Here is a 14,150-nt window from a genome sequence, read left to right on the forward strand (position 1 = left end):
TTGAATGTATTGATTATATTCCTCCAGCTCTGTGCAGGTTAGGGTAATAATAACGAAGAATCATTACATCAACAGAAGAGTACCTCTTCATCTCTGATGGTCAGCAAACAGTGGACAATGGTGACCATCCATGGTAGGGTGACACAGCTGTGGGTTATTAGGGTTAATTGTCTTGATTAGAGACTTTTCTGATTCACATTGGATAATACATTGCATGAAAGAATCATAAACATATTTAAAAATGAACTTTAATTCATATTTGTTTCACTTTCAAGACAATGTACTGCACTTTATTTACAAAAAAAAAAAAAATAGAACCTAAACAAAAGTGAGACAAAGGAGTTGAGACTCAGTATCCTCTTCATCCCCGTCTATAGTTTGTTGAGTGTGACTGCACTGTTATAGATAGGGTTTTCATATTCACATTCTGGGAGAGAGAGAGAGGACTTAATATAAGTTATTATGATTATACAGTATGTTGTGTGTAGAAAAAAAAAATTTTTTTTTGCAACTCACGCTCTTTGGGTTTCTTTCTCCAAAAGCTTCCTGCAATGAGGAGACAAGGCTTTAATAACAAAATGCTAGAGTGCATATTGATTTGTATCAGAGATTACTGTAAAACAGTGTGTAGGACACCTCTTTGGCGGTTGTCCAATTGGGATCTGCCCTCCGGGTTGGTCTTTGCTTCGTTTGCTCTTTTGTGGTTGTCCATCTGAACTCTGGCTTGCTGGTTGATCTCGGCTTGGTTTGCTGTCAGAGTTCACGACAAGTCAATGTAATTAATAAAAGGATCACTGCAAGTCTATACTGTAAATTGATCATTACAAAGCTCTGACTTTACCATAGTAACGCTGTCCGAGACTTGATTGGCGCAATCTGCTCATGAGTTCTGGGGAAGGAAAGTCCATAAAGTGTAGTTACTTCTGAATTAAACATGCATACCAAGCGGGGATGAAAATATTGGTATCATTGAACAAGGGACAATGGTTATAGAATGTCTACGGTATGTAACACACATAGCTTACCTCCATGAAACCCCTGTCTTCTTTTCTCACTCGATTCTCGCAATTTATTTTTGTATCTAGCTGGTTCGTGCTGGTTTCTTTGTGCTTCATGTTGAATTCTGGTGGGATCATGCTGAATTCTGGTGGGATCATGCTGAATTCTGGTGGGATCATGCTGAATTCTGGTGGGATCATGCTGAATTCTGGTGGGATCATGCTGAATTCTGGTGGGATCATGCTGAATTCTGGTGGGATCATGCTGAATTCTGGTGGGATCATGCTGAATTGTGGTGGGATCATGCTGAATTGTGGTCGGATCATGCTGAATTGTGGTCGGATCATGCTGAATTGTGGTCGGATCATGCTGCATTCTGGTTGGATCGTGCTCATTGTTTTCTATTGAAAGGTGGGAAGAGAAAAGTTCAAACTAGGTCCATGTAGAAAATAAAACAACTTTACAATTCCATTCCAGTCCATTGAAAGAAAATGGTAAATGTAGAAGCGTAAATTTACCATAGATCGGTCGCTCATTGCCGACTCCTAAATTAAGATAAAAACCAGATGTGAGCATCAGTCTGCAAATGCTAATTGACTTTGTAGTGTGATCTTGTTTAGTAAATATAGAGTGATGCTGTAATGTTGAATAATCTTAACCACATGAACATAAAACATTGTGTGTGCACGTGCATGTCCATGTGTGTGTGTTTGAGTGTGAGCACATGCTGTTTTAGCCTACGTGTGTACGTTTTTTACCTCTCTCCTGTGCCACGTCTCTCCCGACATTGTCACTACATGCGACGTCCTCAGGAGGTGCACTGGATCCTGTGATATTATACAGAATTCTACATTAATTTCATGTTTCAATCAGATTTGAAAGTGGTGCTCAAATGCCATAGTAATACAATCTCTTTCTCAAAAAATTTAAATGAACTTTGAGGATTAGAACAAGAGCATAGAGGCCCAACCTGCACAGAAATGGGTGTTGATATAGTCTGGTGTTCTTTCAGTAGTAACTCCTAAAACAAGTAAAGAAAAGGCACTTCTATAAGATGATCACTTTTTCAGGCGTTATGTATTTTTTGAAAGTACATCACATTTCACAAAGATATTAGGCTACTTTGAAATGTTCTATCACTGCATCTCTGCAGTTCCTCTTTCTAAAGCGCATACTGGGTGGCATTAAGACATGCCTAGTGTGCAATGTGCATATTTTCAGTAGGATATGTAGCTACTTAACTGACATGGAAGCAGCTTGCAAAGTTGCACAACCAACATAATAACATTTACATCAGAAAGAAAGGATGCTGCTTAATGCTCATGGGAAGGTTCCGATTAGCCCAAATAACTGTTGTACTCGGTGAAGCATACTGTATACTGTGCAGCATGCCGTGCTAGCTGCTTCATCCATATCATTCCAATGCAGAAGTAAAACCGAGTGAGTCAGATGGAACATGGGGGTGCTCACGTGTCCATTTCACCCAGCAGAAACAGCCACTTAGGAGCACTAGGAGGATGGCCAAACTGCCGACGCTGAAAAACAACACGATGTGTGAACCTAGATGAGTAAGAGGAAGAGGTGGTTTTATTCACGTGTATCTTACAGGAAACAATAAGCGAGAGAGCTGCTGAGTCTAAACCGACCAGAAATGTGTTTGCCTTTACAGAAAGTAACCGTGGAAGGAAAAACCGACCACATGCTTGACTTTTTCCACGTTTGGTTACGTTACAGCCTTATTCTAAAATGGATTAAATTGTTTTTAAAAACGCCTCAGCAATCTACACACAATACCCCATAATGACAAAGAAAAAACTGATTTTGAGAAATTTTTGCTCATTTATCAAATAAAATAAACGGACATAGTTGTGGAAAAAGTACCCAATTGTCATACTTGAGTAAAAGTAAAGATACCTTAATAGGAAATGACTCAAGCATGTGAAAAAGGTAATTCAGATAACCAAATTCAACCTAGCTAATTTAGCAAAACTGTACTTCAAATCTATGATACTGGGGGCGCTGTTTAGACTATTTATGCTAATTTGGCTAATTTTTTAAACGGCTTCCCACAAAATCCTTGATCGTACAATATGCATATTATTATTATTATTGGATAGAAAACAGTCTATAGTTTCTATAGGAGTTGAAATTTTGTCTCTAAGTGGAACAGAGCCCATTCTACAGCAATTTCCCTGACATGGAGTCAGATTTGAGAAATGTTGGCCACTCTTCTGAAGTCATTTAAAAGGGCACTGTCGTTGCTATGACTATACGGACACTTCTTACGTCTTCCCCTGGATGCCTTTACGTGATGACGATTCCAACGGGGTCGATTGCGCGTTCACAGGCCCTACAAATGAAAAAACCCTGAAGCTAGTCATTCTTTGGGAGCTGCGTCATGAGCCTAGAGGACACCGGCGCGCACCTGTTCCAAGCGTTAGTTTAGCCTGTTATATTTCTCCGGTCATCTTTTCACTCGTTATAGGAGTTAAAAACATCATAAGGTAGTTAATTTAAAGCGTTTTATAGCAATTTATATCCGTTTAGTGCGATTTTGGGACATTTATTTTTGCAACGATGTGAAAAGTTGGGCACGCTTTTCAGTTCATCCCGAACGCAGTTGACATTTCCACATGGCAAGAGGACAGCTTTCCACCAAAAGACGATTTCTCCCAAGAAAGGATCCTTTGCCCAAGATACTGATGGAAGAACAGCTCAAGGTAGGACATTTTTATTATGATAAATCGTGTTTCTGTCGAAACATTTTAGTGGCTTAGGACGCCATGTTTTTTGACGTAGCTTCGCTTGGCGCAAACTGTATTGAAAAGTAAGGATATATTAAAAAATGTAATAACGCAATTGTATTAAGAATTAAATTGTCTATCAATCCCTGTCCACCCTATATTTTTTAGTCACGTTTATGAGTATTTATGTATAAGAGTAGATCACTGTCTAAGTGGCGCAAGGACTTTTTCTTTACCAGCTTGTCTACATTTCACATTGTCTAACCATGATTTTGGTGGCTAAATATAAACATTTTCGATCAAACTGTATATGCATGTTGTAATGTGATGTTACAGGAGTGTCATCGGAAGAATTCTGAGAAGGTTAGTGAAAAAATTAATATCTTTTGGCGATGTTGACTTTTATCGCTCACTTTGGCTAGAATCAATGCTGGGCTGCTAATTGCTATGTGCTAAGCTAATATAACGATTTATTGTGTTTTCGCTGTAAGACACTTAGAAAATCTGAAATATTGTCTGTATTCACAGGATCTGTGTCTTTCGATTCGTGTATGCTGTGTATTTTTACGAAATGTTTGATGATTAGTAGTTAGGTAAACACGTTGCTCATTGTAATTATTCTAGTCCATTTGTGATGGTGGGTGCAATTGTAAACTATGCCATCTACCTGAAATATGCACTTTTTTCTAACAAAACCTATCCCATACCATAAATATGTTATCAGACTGTCATCTAATGAGTTTTTTTGTTGGTTAGGGGCTATAAATATCTTAGTTTAGCCGAATTGGTGATGGCTACTGGTGTTGGTGGACAAATAAAAGATGGTGGATTATGCTAATGTGTTTTTAGGTAATAGATGTACATCTTTACATATTGTGTCTTCCCTGTAAAACATTTTAAAAATCGGAAATGTTGACTGGATTCACAAGATCTGTGTCTTTCATTAGCTGTATTGGACTTTAATGTGTGAAAGTTAAATATTTTAAAAAAATATTTTTTTTGAATTTCGCGGCACTGGTTTTTCAGTGGGGGGGGGGGGGTGTGCCGCTAGCGCCACGCTGATCCTAGACAGGTTAACATACTGCTTGACTAGTTGGGCCCAAGCTTGCTGTACAACATTAAAACCTATTCAGTCTGTCTACAAACAGGCTCTCAAAGTGCTTGATAGGAAGCCCAATAGCCATCCTCAGAAAGCATGAGCTCCTGAGTTGGGAAAGTCTTGTGCAATACACCGACGCATGTCTTGTTTTCAAGATCCTAAATGGCCTGGATCACCCTCCACTCAGTATTTTTGTCAAACAGAAAACCCAAACATATGGCAGCAGATCCATGAGAGGTGACTGTATATTTCCCTTAACTTCTTATGGTTGCAGGGGCAGTATTGAGTAGCTTGGATGAAAGGGGACCAGAGTAAACTGCCTGCTCCTCAGTCCCAGTTGCTAATATATGCATAGTATTAGTAGTATTGGATAGAAAACACTCTGAAGTTTCTAAAACTGTTTGAATGATGTCTGTGAGTATAACAGAACTCATATGGCAGGCAAAAACCTGAGAAGAAATCCAAACAGGAAGTGGGAAATCTGAGGTTGGTCGATTTTCAACTCATCGTCTATCGAATACACAGTGGGATATGGATCAGTTTGCACTTCCTACGGCTTCCACTAGATGTCAACAGTCTGTAGAACCTTGTCTGATGCCTCTACTGTGAAGTGGGGCTGAAGGAGACAGGAATGAGTCAGGTCTGCCATGAGCTGACCATGCTCTGACCATGCGCGTTCACATGAGAGGGAGCTCTGTTCCATTGCACATCTGAACTCAATGGAATTCTCTGGTTGGAACGTTATTGAAGATTTATGTTAACATCCTAGAGATTGATTCAATACATCGTTTGACATGTTTCTCTACTGACTTTTCTCTACTGAACTTTTTGACATTTCGTCTGCTTTAAGTGAACGCGCTTCCTGACTTTGGATTTGTTTACCAAACATGCTAACAAAAATAGCTATTTGGACATAAATGATGGACATTACCGAACAAAATAAACATTTCATGTGGAAGTGGGAGTCCTTGGAGTGCATTCCGACGAAGATCAGCAAAGGTAAGGGAGGATTTATAATGCTATTTATGAGTTTTGTTGACTGCATAATTTGGCGGGTAACTGTATGGCTTCCTTTTGTTGCTGAACGCTGTTCTCAGATTATTGAATATTGTGCTTTTGCCGTAAAGCTTTTTGAAATATGACACAGCGGTTGCATTAAGAACAAGTGTATCTTTAATTCTATGTAAAACATGTATCTTTCATCAAAGTTTATGATGAGTATTTATGTTATTTGACGTGGCTCTGCAATTTCTCCGGATATTTTGGAGGCATTTCTGAACATGGCGGCACTGTAAACTGAGGTTTTTGGATATAAATATAAACTTTATCAAACAAAACATATATGTATTGTGTAACATGAAATCCTATGAGTGTCACCTGATTAAGATCATTAGTGATACATTTTAGCTCTATTTCTGCTTTTTGTGACTCCTGTCTTTGGCTGGAAAAATGGCTGTGTGTTTTTCTGTGATTTTGCGGTGACCTAACATAATCGTTTGTGGTGCTTTCGCTGTAAAGCCTTTTTGAAATCGGACACTGTGGTGGGATTAACAAGAAGTGTATCTTTAAAATGGTGTGAAATACTTGTATGCTTGAGGAATTTTAATTATGAGGTTTCTGTTTGAATTTGGCGCCCTGCACTTTCACTGGCTGTTGTCATATCGATCCCGTTAACGGGATTGCAGCCATTAGACGTTTTAAGGAAAAGCACCTTTAGTAAATCCGCTTTCTCTGTGAGAGCTTCCCATGTCTGGAATACACTGCCATCAGACACACATAACTGCACCACATATCACACTTTCACAAAATGCATGAAGACGTGGCTAAAGGTCAATCAGATTTGTGAACATAATCCCTAGCTGTGTATTGCCGCTTTCCATGTTGTCTGTTGTCTGTAGTTTATGAGGTGTGGAAACACTTTGTTGCTTTTATGAATTTTGTCTTGCTGCTTTTTGTTCTATGTTGCTCTGTCTGTATGCTACGTCTTGCTTGTCCTATGTTGCTCTGCGTGTTCTCACTGCTCAATGATTGTCTATATTGTAATTGTTTTTAATAACCTGCGCAGGGACTGCGGTTGAAAATTAGCCGGCTGGCTAAAACCGTCACTTTTACTGAAACATTGATTTAATGTGCACTGTCCCTGTAAAAATGAAGTCAAGTAAAAGTGAAAGGCACCCAGTAAAATACTACTTGATTATAAGTCCAAAAGTATTTGGTTTTAAATATACTTAAGTATCAAAAGTAAATGTAATTGCAAAAATGTACTTAAGTATTAAAAGTATAAATCATTTCAAATTCCGCATAATAAGCAAACCAGATGGCAATTGTTCATGTTTTATAAATGTACAGATAGCCAGGGGGACACTCTAACACTCAGACATCATTCAGAATCAAAGCCTTTGTGTTTAGTGAGTTGCCAGATCAGAGGTAGTAGAGATGACCAGGGATGTTAATAAGTGTCACGTCCTGACCATAGAGAGCCTTTATTTTCTATGGTGGAGTAGGTCAGGGCGTGACTGGGGGGTGTTCTAGTTTATTATTTCTATGTGGGGTTCTAGGTTTAATTTTCTATGTTGGTGATTTTGTATGATTCCCAATTAGAGGCAGCTGGTTAATCGTTGTCTCTAATTGGGGATCATATTTAAGTAGTGTTTGTTCCCACCTGTGGGATATTGAATTGTCTGTTTTGAGTTTGTGCAAGTAGCATCTCGTTAGTCACATGTCGTAGTTTATTGTTTTGTTTGCTAAATTTGATAATAAATATGTGGAACTCTACATCCGCTGCGCCTTGGTCCGTCTCTACACACAACCGTGACAGAATATCCCACCACAACAGGACCAAGCAGCGTGCCCAGGAGGAGAGTGTATCCTGGACTTGGGAGGAGATCCTGGATGGGAAGTGATCCTGGACTTGGGAAGAAATCCTGGCAGGACAGGATCGCTTTCCTTGGCGGGAGACGCAAGGAGAGAAGGGAGAACAGCGACGATGCCGGGGTTCGCGGCCACAGAGTAAGTCCCAAAAGACAGCAAAAACATTTTTTTTGGGGGGGGGGGGACACGGTGTGGTCGGCGGGGCCGAGGTGCGAACCAGTGACAACATGGGAGGAGGTAGAGAGGTGGTCGGTCGACCCAGGGAGAGTGCCAGAGCCCGCCTGGGAGTCAATGGAACAGTGCAAGGAGGGATACCGGAGAATGGAGTTGGCGAGGAGTATGCGGCAACGCAGGCGTTTGGAGAAGCGTGTTAACAGTCTGGTGCAATCTGTGCCGGTCCCATGCATCAGGCCTCCATTGCGCCTCCCCAGTCCGGTATGTCCTATGCCTGCTCCTCGCACTCGCCCAGATGTACGCCTTCACAGCCCAGTACGTCCTGTGCTAGCTCCTCGCACTCGCCATGCGAAGTGTGTCATCGTTCCGGTACAATTTGTGCCAGCCCTACGCACCAGGTCTCCAGTGCGCCGCCACAGCCCAGTGCGTCCTGTGCCTCCTCCCCGCACTCGCCCTGAAGTGCGTGCCACCAGTCTGGTGCTACCTGTACCGGCCCCACGGATCAGGCTTCCAGTGCGCCTCCCCAGTCCGGTACGTCCTGTGCCTGCTCCTCGCGCTCACCCTGAGGTGCGTGTCACCAGTCCGGTACCACCAGTGCCGGCCCCACGCACCAGGCTTCCTGCGACGATCCCCAGTCCAGAGCTTCCGGCGACAGTTCCCAGTCCGGAGCTTCTGGCGACGGTTCCCGGTCCGGAACCTCCGGCCGACGGTCCCTGGTCCGGACCCTCCTGTGACTTTCCACTGTCCGGAACCTCCTACGATGGTCCACGGTCCAGAAGCTCCAGGGCAGGAGCCTTCCTCTGCACCGATGTCCAGTTCAAACACGACGTCCAGTCCAGCTCCATGGCAGGAGCCCTCCTCTGCGCCGATGCCCAGTCCAGACACGGCGTCCATTCCCGCTCCATGGCAGGAATCTTCTTCTGCGCCGATGTACAGTCCAAACACGGCATCCGGTCCAGCTTCATGGCATGAGCCCTCCTCTGCACCGATGTCCAGGCCAGGGCCGGTGTCCAGTCCCGCTCCATGGCAGGAGCCTTCCTCGGCATCTAGGTCCAGTCCAGGCACAGTGTTCAGCCTGGGTCCATGGCTGGATCCGCAGGATGAGCGGGTTCTTCGGCCCGCACCAGAGCCGCCACCAAAGAGGGTGGATCCTCGAGCTAAGTGGGTTCTTCGTCCCGTACCAGAGCCGTCTCCGATGCTGGTGGATCCGTGGGATGAGAGGGTTTTTCGTCCTGCACCAGAGCCTCCACCGACACTAGACACCCCCCTAACCCTCCCTTTCGGTTTCAGGTTTTGCGGCCGGAGTCCGCACCTTTGACTATAGAGAGCCTTTATTTTCTATGGTGGAGTAGGTCAGGGCGTGACTGGGGGGGGGTGTTCTAGTTTATTATTTCTATGTGGGGTTCTAGGTTTAATTTTCTATGTTGGTGATTTTGTATGATTCCCAATTAGAGGCAGCTGGTTAATCGTTGTCTCTAATTGGGGATCGTATTTAAGTAGTGTTTGTTCCCAGCTGTGTTAGTGGGATATTGAATTTTGTGTTTTGAGTTTGTGCATGTAGCATCTCGTTAGTCACGGGTCGTAGTTTATTGAACTCTACATCCGCTGCGCCTTGGTCCGTCTCTACATACGACCGTGACAATAAGTGCGTGAATTTGATGTTTTCTGTCCTGCTAAGCATTCAAAATGTAACGAGTACTTTTGGGTGTCAGGGAAAATGTACGGAGTAAAAAGTACATCTTTTTTTTTTGTAAAAGTAGTAAAAAATATAAATGGTAAGTACAGATACCCCCCAAAACTACTTAAGTAGTACTTTAAAGTATTTTTACTTAAGCACTTTACACCACTGCCGAAATACATTATTATATTTACATTATATACAAATATTCAGACCCTCGCCAGAGTTCCTCTGTGAAGATGGGAGAATCTTCCAGAAGGACAACCATCTCTGCAGCACTTCACCCAATCAGGCCTTTATGGTAGAGTGGCCAGACGGAAACCACTCCTCAGTAAAAGACACATGACAGCCCGCTTGGAGTTTGCCAAAAGGCACTTAAAGACTCCCAGACCGTGAGAAGCTAGGTTAATACAGGTGTGCCGAGCTTGTAGCATCATACCTAAGAAGACCCGAGGCTGTAATTGCTGCCAAAGGTTCTTCAACGTACTGAGTAAAGGGTCTGAATACTTACAGTATGTAAATGTTATATTTCTGTTTTTCATTTTTTATAAATTAGCAAACATTTCTAAAAAAAAAAAATCTTTGTCATTAGGGGGTAATTTTAGAACAAGGCTGTAACCTAACAAAATGTGGAAAAAGTCAAGGGGTCTGAATACTTTCCGAAAGCACTGTACAGTATGAAACCTTCACCAATTATTTTGACTCATTACTGGTGACTTGAAAGGGTCCTATATCTTCAGATACAACAGTATAAGAGATTATTGTTCTAATGTAACAATAAAGTATCACGTTCCTGACCTGTTTTCTGTTGTTTTTGTATGTGTTTGTGGGTGATTGTTCCTGTGTCTGTGTATGTCGCACCACACGGGACTGTTTCGTTTGTGTTCGTGTATGTGTTCGTTCCTGTTCGTGCGTTATGTTATCTCGTTCAGGTTTGTTCACTTTGATGGTGGGTGATTCTGTAACGTTCGTCTAAATCGTTCTCCTCCTCAGACGAGGAGGAGCAAGGATCGGACCAACATGCAGCGAGGTATGTAGACATAATGATTTAATTAAATTGACAAGACGAACACTGACACGAAATACACTTGAATAAGCTACAAAACAAGAAACGATGTGAACAAACCTGAACGAGATAACATAACGCACAAACAGGAACGAACACATACACGAACACAAACGAAACAGTCCCGTGTGGTGCGACATACACAGACACAGGAACAATCACCCACAAACAAACAATGTGAACACCCTACCTTAATATGGTTCTCAATCAGAGGCAACGTCAAACACCTGCCCCTAATTGAGAACCATATCAGGCAACACATTGAACCCAACATAGAAACACATAACATAGAATGCCCACCCCAACTCACGCCCTGACCAACTAAACACATACAAAAACAACAGAAAACAGGTCAGGAACGTGACATAAAGTGACTTTCTCTTGATGCAAATATTCCGTTGAGGTTGCAAGAAGGAATCAAATCTACAACTCAGGTGTTGTTACAAGCACCATTCTCCAACCAACTGGGCAGTTGGAACAATATATTACTGTAGATACTAGCATAGTGTTACCTTCTTCAAGTTCCTCAACTTCCACTCGATGGCACTGGTCATGACTCTGCAGCTCACAGCAGTAGGAGCCCAGGTCTGAGGCCTGAAGGGCATCGATTAGGATGGAGAAGTTCCCCAGACCTCCCTGATTGGGGAAAGCCTTCACTCTGCCCTGCCTGGGGTCCAGAAAGTCCACCTGATAATAAGAAATTCATATTTTATTTATAAATTAATATATATTATTTGAAGAGCTCATTACATGCAGAAATGATAAAGCTGCACATAACAAATATGGTTAAAAAGGCTTTTAAAAGGCTAAAATTTCAAAACAAAAATGAAGGCTAGTATTCTACATGCTACGCAGACAACTGGAAGAGGCAACAACCTTCCCAGAGGACGTGATGTTGACCAGGCTGGCACCAGAACCAGAGCCCTGGTTCCACACCACCCAGCCATGGCCAGGGCTAATGCCCAGAGAGGTGGATCCAAAGCTGCATGACAGGAGCACCGCAGAGCCTAGTGGAGCCTGGAGGGTGGATGTGTTACAGGAGTCATGGCAATGTTTGTTACCTAGAGGAGGAGTGTTGGGTTTGGACGGTTTTTAGGCTCATAGATAAAATGTTGCAATGTAATGGTTAAAATATACAGCCATTTTATGGTAAATTCTTAGCAGCATACATACATTTTTCTGATGTAAGTTAAAAATAGGGTTAAAGAAATTACACCATTTTTTTCCAGATGCACACTATATTCACATGACAGGAAGATTCTCTTAAATTTCTACTCTCCAACTCTACATTTACTCTCTCATAACTCTACATAAAATGCTGTATCTATATTATCATTATCTTAAGCACTTACCCATTGAAGCAAAAGAGGTGTAACATAATACCATCCAAAAAAAACAGACTTCAGTTTTGATCAAGAGCATTTTCTGTATTGTAATGTATGGCAGTGAGCGGTACCAGAAATGTAAGTGAAAGTACCCAGCACATATATCCAGTTGCTACAAGTTAAAGGGCAAACCTCTACAACTAAGTTCAGGCACAGAGAAAACCGATTAGGTCACTTCCTGTTTGAGCAGCTGTGCCTGTTTCTATTCGTCCCCTTTCTTTTTATACATATCTTAAAATATTTAATATAGTGTTACATTTTAACTGGTTCTTGATTCATTTGATATATTATAACATGTTTAACAATGTTATTTACATGTTATAACAATCAAGTACTTGGATTATGTGCATGTATACAGCTGGTCTTGTTTTTTCTCTCTCTGTGACTATAAATTATAAATGCTTATTTTACTTAACCCTAATACTATTCGGAACTGCAGCCAATGGAACAGAGTTCTGAGCAGTAGCACAAATGAGGTGAGCAATCTGACTCAGAAGACCACAGTAGCTTCCTGGTAAACCACACTCTCTAACTAGGTCTCTGTCTGTTGGATGGATGCAGTGGGCGGTGGTGGTGGGTTGACAGTCAAGAGTGAGCAAAAACATATGTAGATGAATATTTGCGTCAAAGTATTTTTTTGTTTTAGCCCTCATGTTAACATGACTTTTGACAAGAAAGTAGAGGTTGTGTTGAACACACCTCCAATATGAATCCGTGTGCTACACAATGTTGACTAAAAAAGGTATACAAAATAAATGTGTACAAATTAATATTGTAAATACTGATCATGGAAATAAAAGAAGCAGAAATTATACTAAAATCAACCATGAGATTATATTTATTACTAATTATTATAATACATTTTCTCATTTACTATGTTGGTCTTTGTGAGATTTTCAATTGGTAAAATGTCCATCCTCCTTGATTCTTAAATCCGCCTCCTGAATGAACCAGAATCTGATAAGTGACACACAAGAGTATCCTCTCGGCATCTAGCACGGAAGTGTTTTAAAATCTGTCACACCCCCTTTGAATCAGCCTTTTGTTTTCTCGAAGGAGAGCATGCACACATTTAAAAATGATACGCTACTTATCCTTTTATCAATAACATGTCTTGCATACAACTAGTTCAATTGGTTTTCGCACTTTACACACTTATTTTGGGATTCCACCCCTCTAAACGTAATTTGCCTAATGACGCATGAGTGGAGAAGGAGAGTCTCATTTCAATCAAGCGCATTTGTTTCCACGTTTTCTCTCCTTGCCTCCACTCCTCGATTACCTTTGACCTTTTTCAAAAGCAGGCAAGGAGAGGACAGAGGAGAGGATGCGAGAGTTGATCAAAACTGACTCAGATTCTCTCTTTGTCACTATAGTTTTTGTAACTAAGGTATGTGAACATCAAGGACATCAACCACCTGAGCCCTGGCCTTTTCACCCCGCTACCATCCAGAAGGTCAGTGCAGGTGCATTAAAGCTGGGACCGAGAGACTGAAAAACAGCTTCTCTCTGAAGGCCATCAGACTGTTAAATAGCCATCACTAGCCGGCTACCACCCGGTTACTCAACCCTGCACCTAACAGCCTGCTGCACTATATACAGTTGAAGTCGGAAGTTTACATATACCTTAGCCAAATACGTTTAAACTCAGTTTTTCACAATTCCTGACATTTAATCCTAATAAAAATTCCCTGTCTTAGGTCAGTTAGAATCCCCACTTTATATTAAGAATGTGAAATGTCATAATAATAGGTAGAGAGAATGACTTATTTCAGCTTTTATTTCTTTCATTACATTCCCAGTGGGTCAGACGTTTACATACACTCAATTAGTATTTGGTAGCATTGCCTTTAAATTGTTTAACTTGGGTCAAACGTTACGGGTAGCCTTCCACAAGCTTCCCACAATAAGTTGGGTGAAATGTGGCCCATTTCTCCTGACAGAGCTGGTGTAACTGAATCAGGTTTGGAGGCCTCTTTGCTCGCACACACTTTTTCAGTTCTGGCCACAAATTTTCTATGGGATTGAGGCTAGGGCTTTGTGATGGCCACTCCAATACCTTGACTTTGTTGTCCTTAAGCCATTTTGTCACAACTTCGGAAGTATGCTTGGGGTCATTGTCCATTTGGAAGAC

The 14,150-nt window shown here is 41.6% G+C and overlaps 1 protein-coding gene across 1 annotated transcript; it reads right to left on the bottom strand.

Annotated features, from left to right (window-relative positions):
- Nucleotides 1-230: 230 nt before the first annotated feature.
- LOC129822587 (uncharacterized) lies at nucleotides 231-12,122 on the bottom strand. Its single transcript, XM_055880933.1, has 12 exons — nucleotides 11,984-12,122; nucleotides 11,508-11,692; nucleotides 11,144-11,318; nucleotides 2,470-2,559; nucleotides 1,970-2,020; nucleotides 1,758-1,826; nucleotides 1,518-1,544; nucleotides 1,026-1,400; nucleotides 842-889; nucleotides 637-750; nucleotides 517-546; nucleotides 231-427 (listed from the first exon to the last, which is right to left on the bottom strand). The coding sequence occupies exons 1-12, from the start codon at nucleotides 12,051-12,053 to the stop codon at nucleotides 372-374; spliced, it is 1,290 nt and encodes a 429-aa protein (XP_055736908.1). The 5' UTR covers nucleotides 12,054-12,122; the 3' UTR covers nucleotides 231-371.
- Nucleotides 12,123-14,150: the final 2,028 nt, after the last annotated feature.

The sequence above is a fragment of the Salvelinus fontinalis genome, chromosome 24, assembly GCF_029448725.1.
Source record: "Salvelinus fontinalis isolate EN_2023a chromosome 24, ASM2944872v1, whole genome shotgun sequence".
Classification (NCBI taxonomy): domain Eukaryota; kingdom Metazoa; phylum Chordata; class Actinopteri; order Salmoniformes; family Salmonidae; genus Salvelinus; species Salvelinus fontinalis.

Bases quoted from the DNA above. Each gene is read 5' to 3' on its own strand.
- LOC129822587 (XM_055880933.1), bottom strand. From the start codon at position 12,053: ATGCTCTTGATCAAAACTGAAGTCTGTTTTTTTTGGATGGTATTATGT. The intron at 11,319-11,507 runs GTTGTTGCCTCT...TCTTATTATCAG, and splicing joins ACATCACGTCCTCTGGGAAG to GTGGACTTTCTGGACCCCAG. The intron at 2,560-11,143 runs GTAACACTATGC...TTACTCATCTAG, and splicing joins AGTTGAGGAACTTGAAGAAG to GTTCACACATCGTGTTGTTT.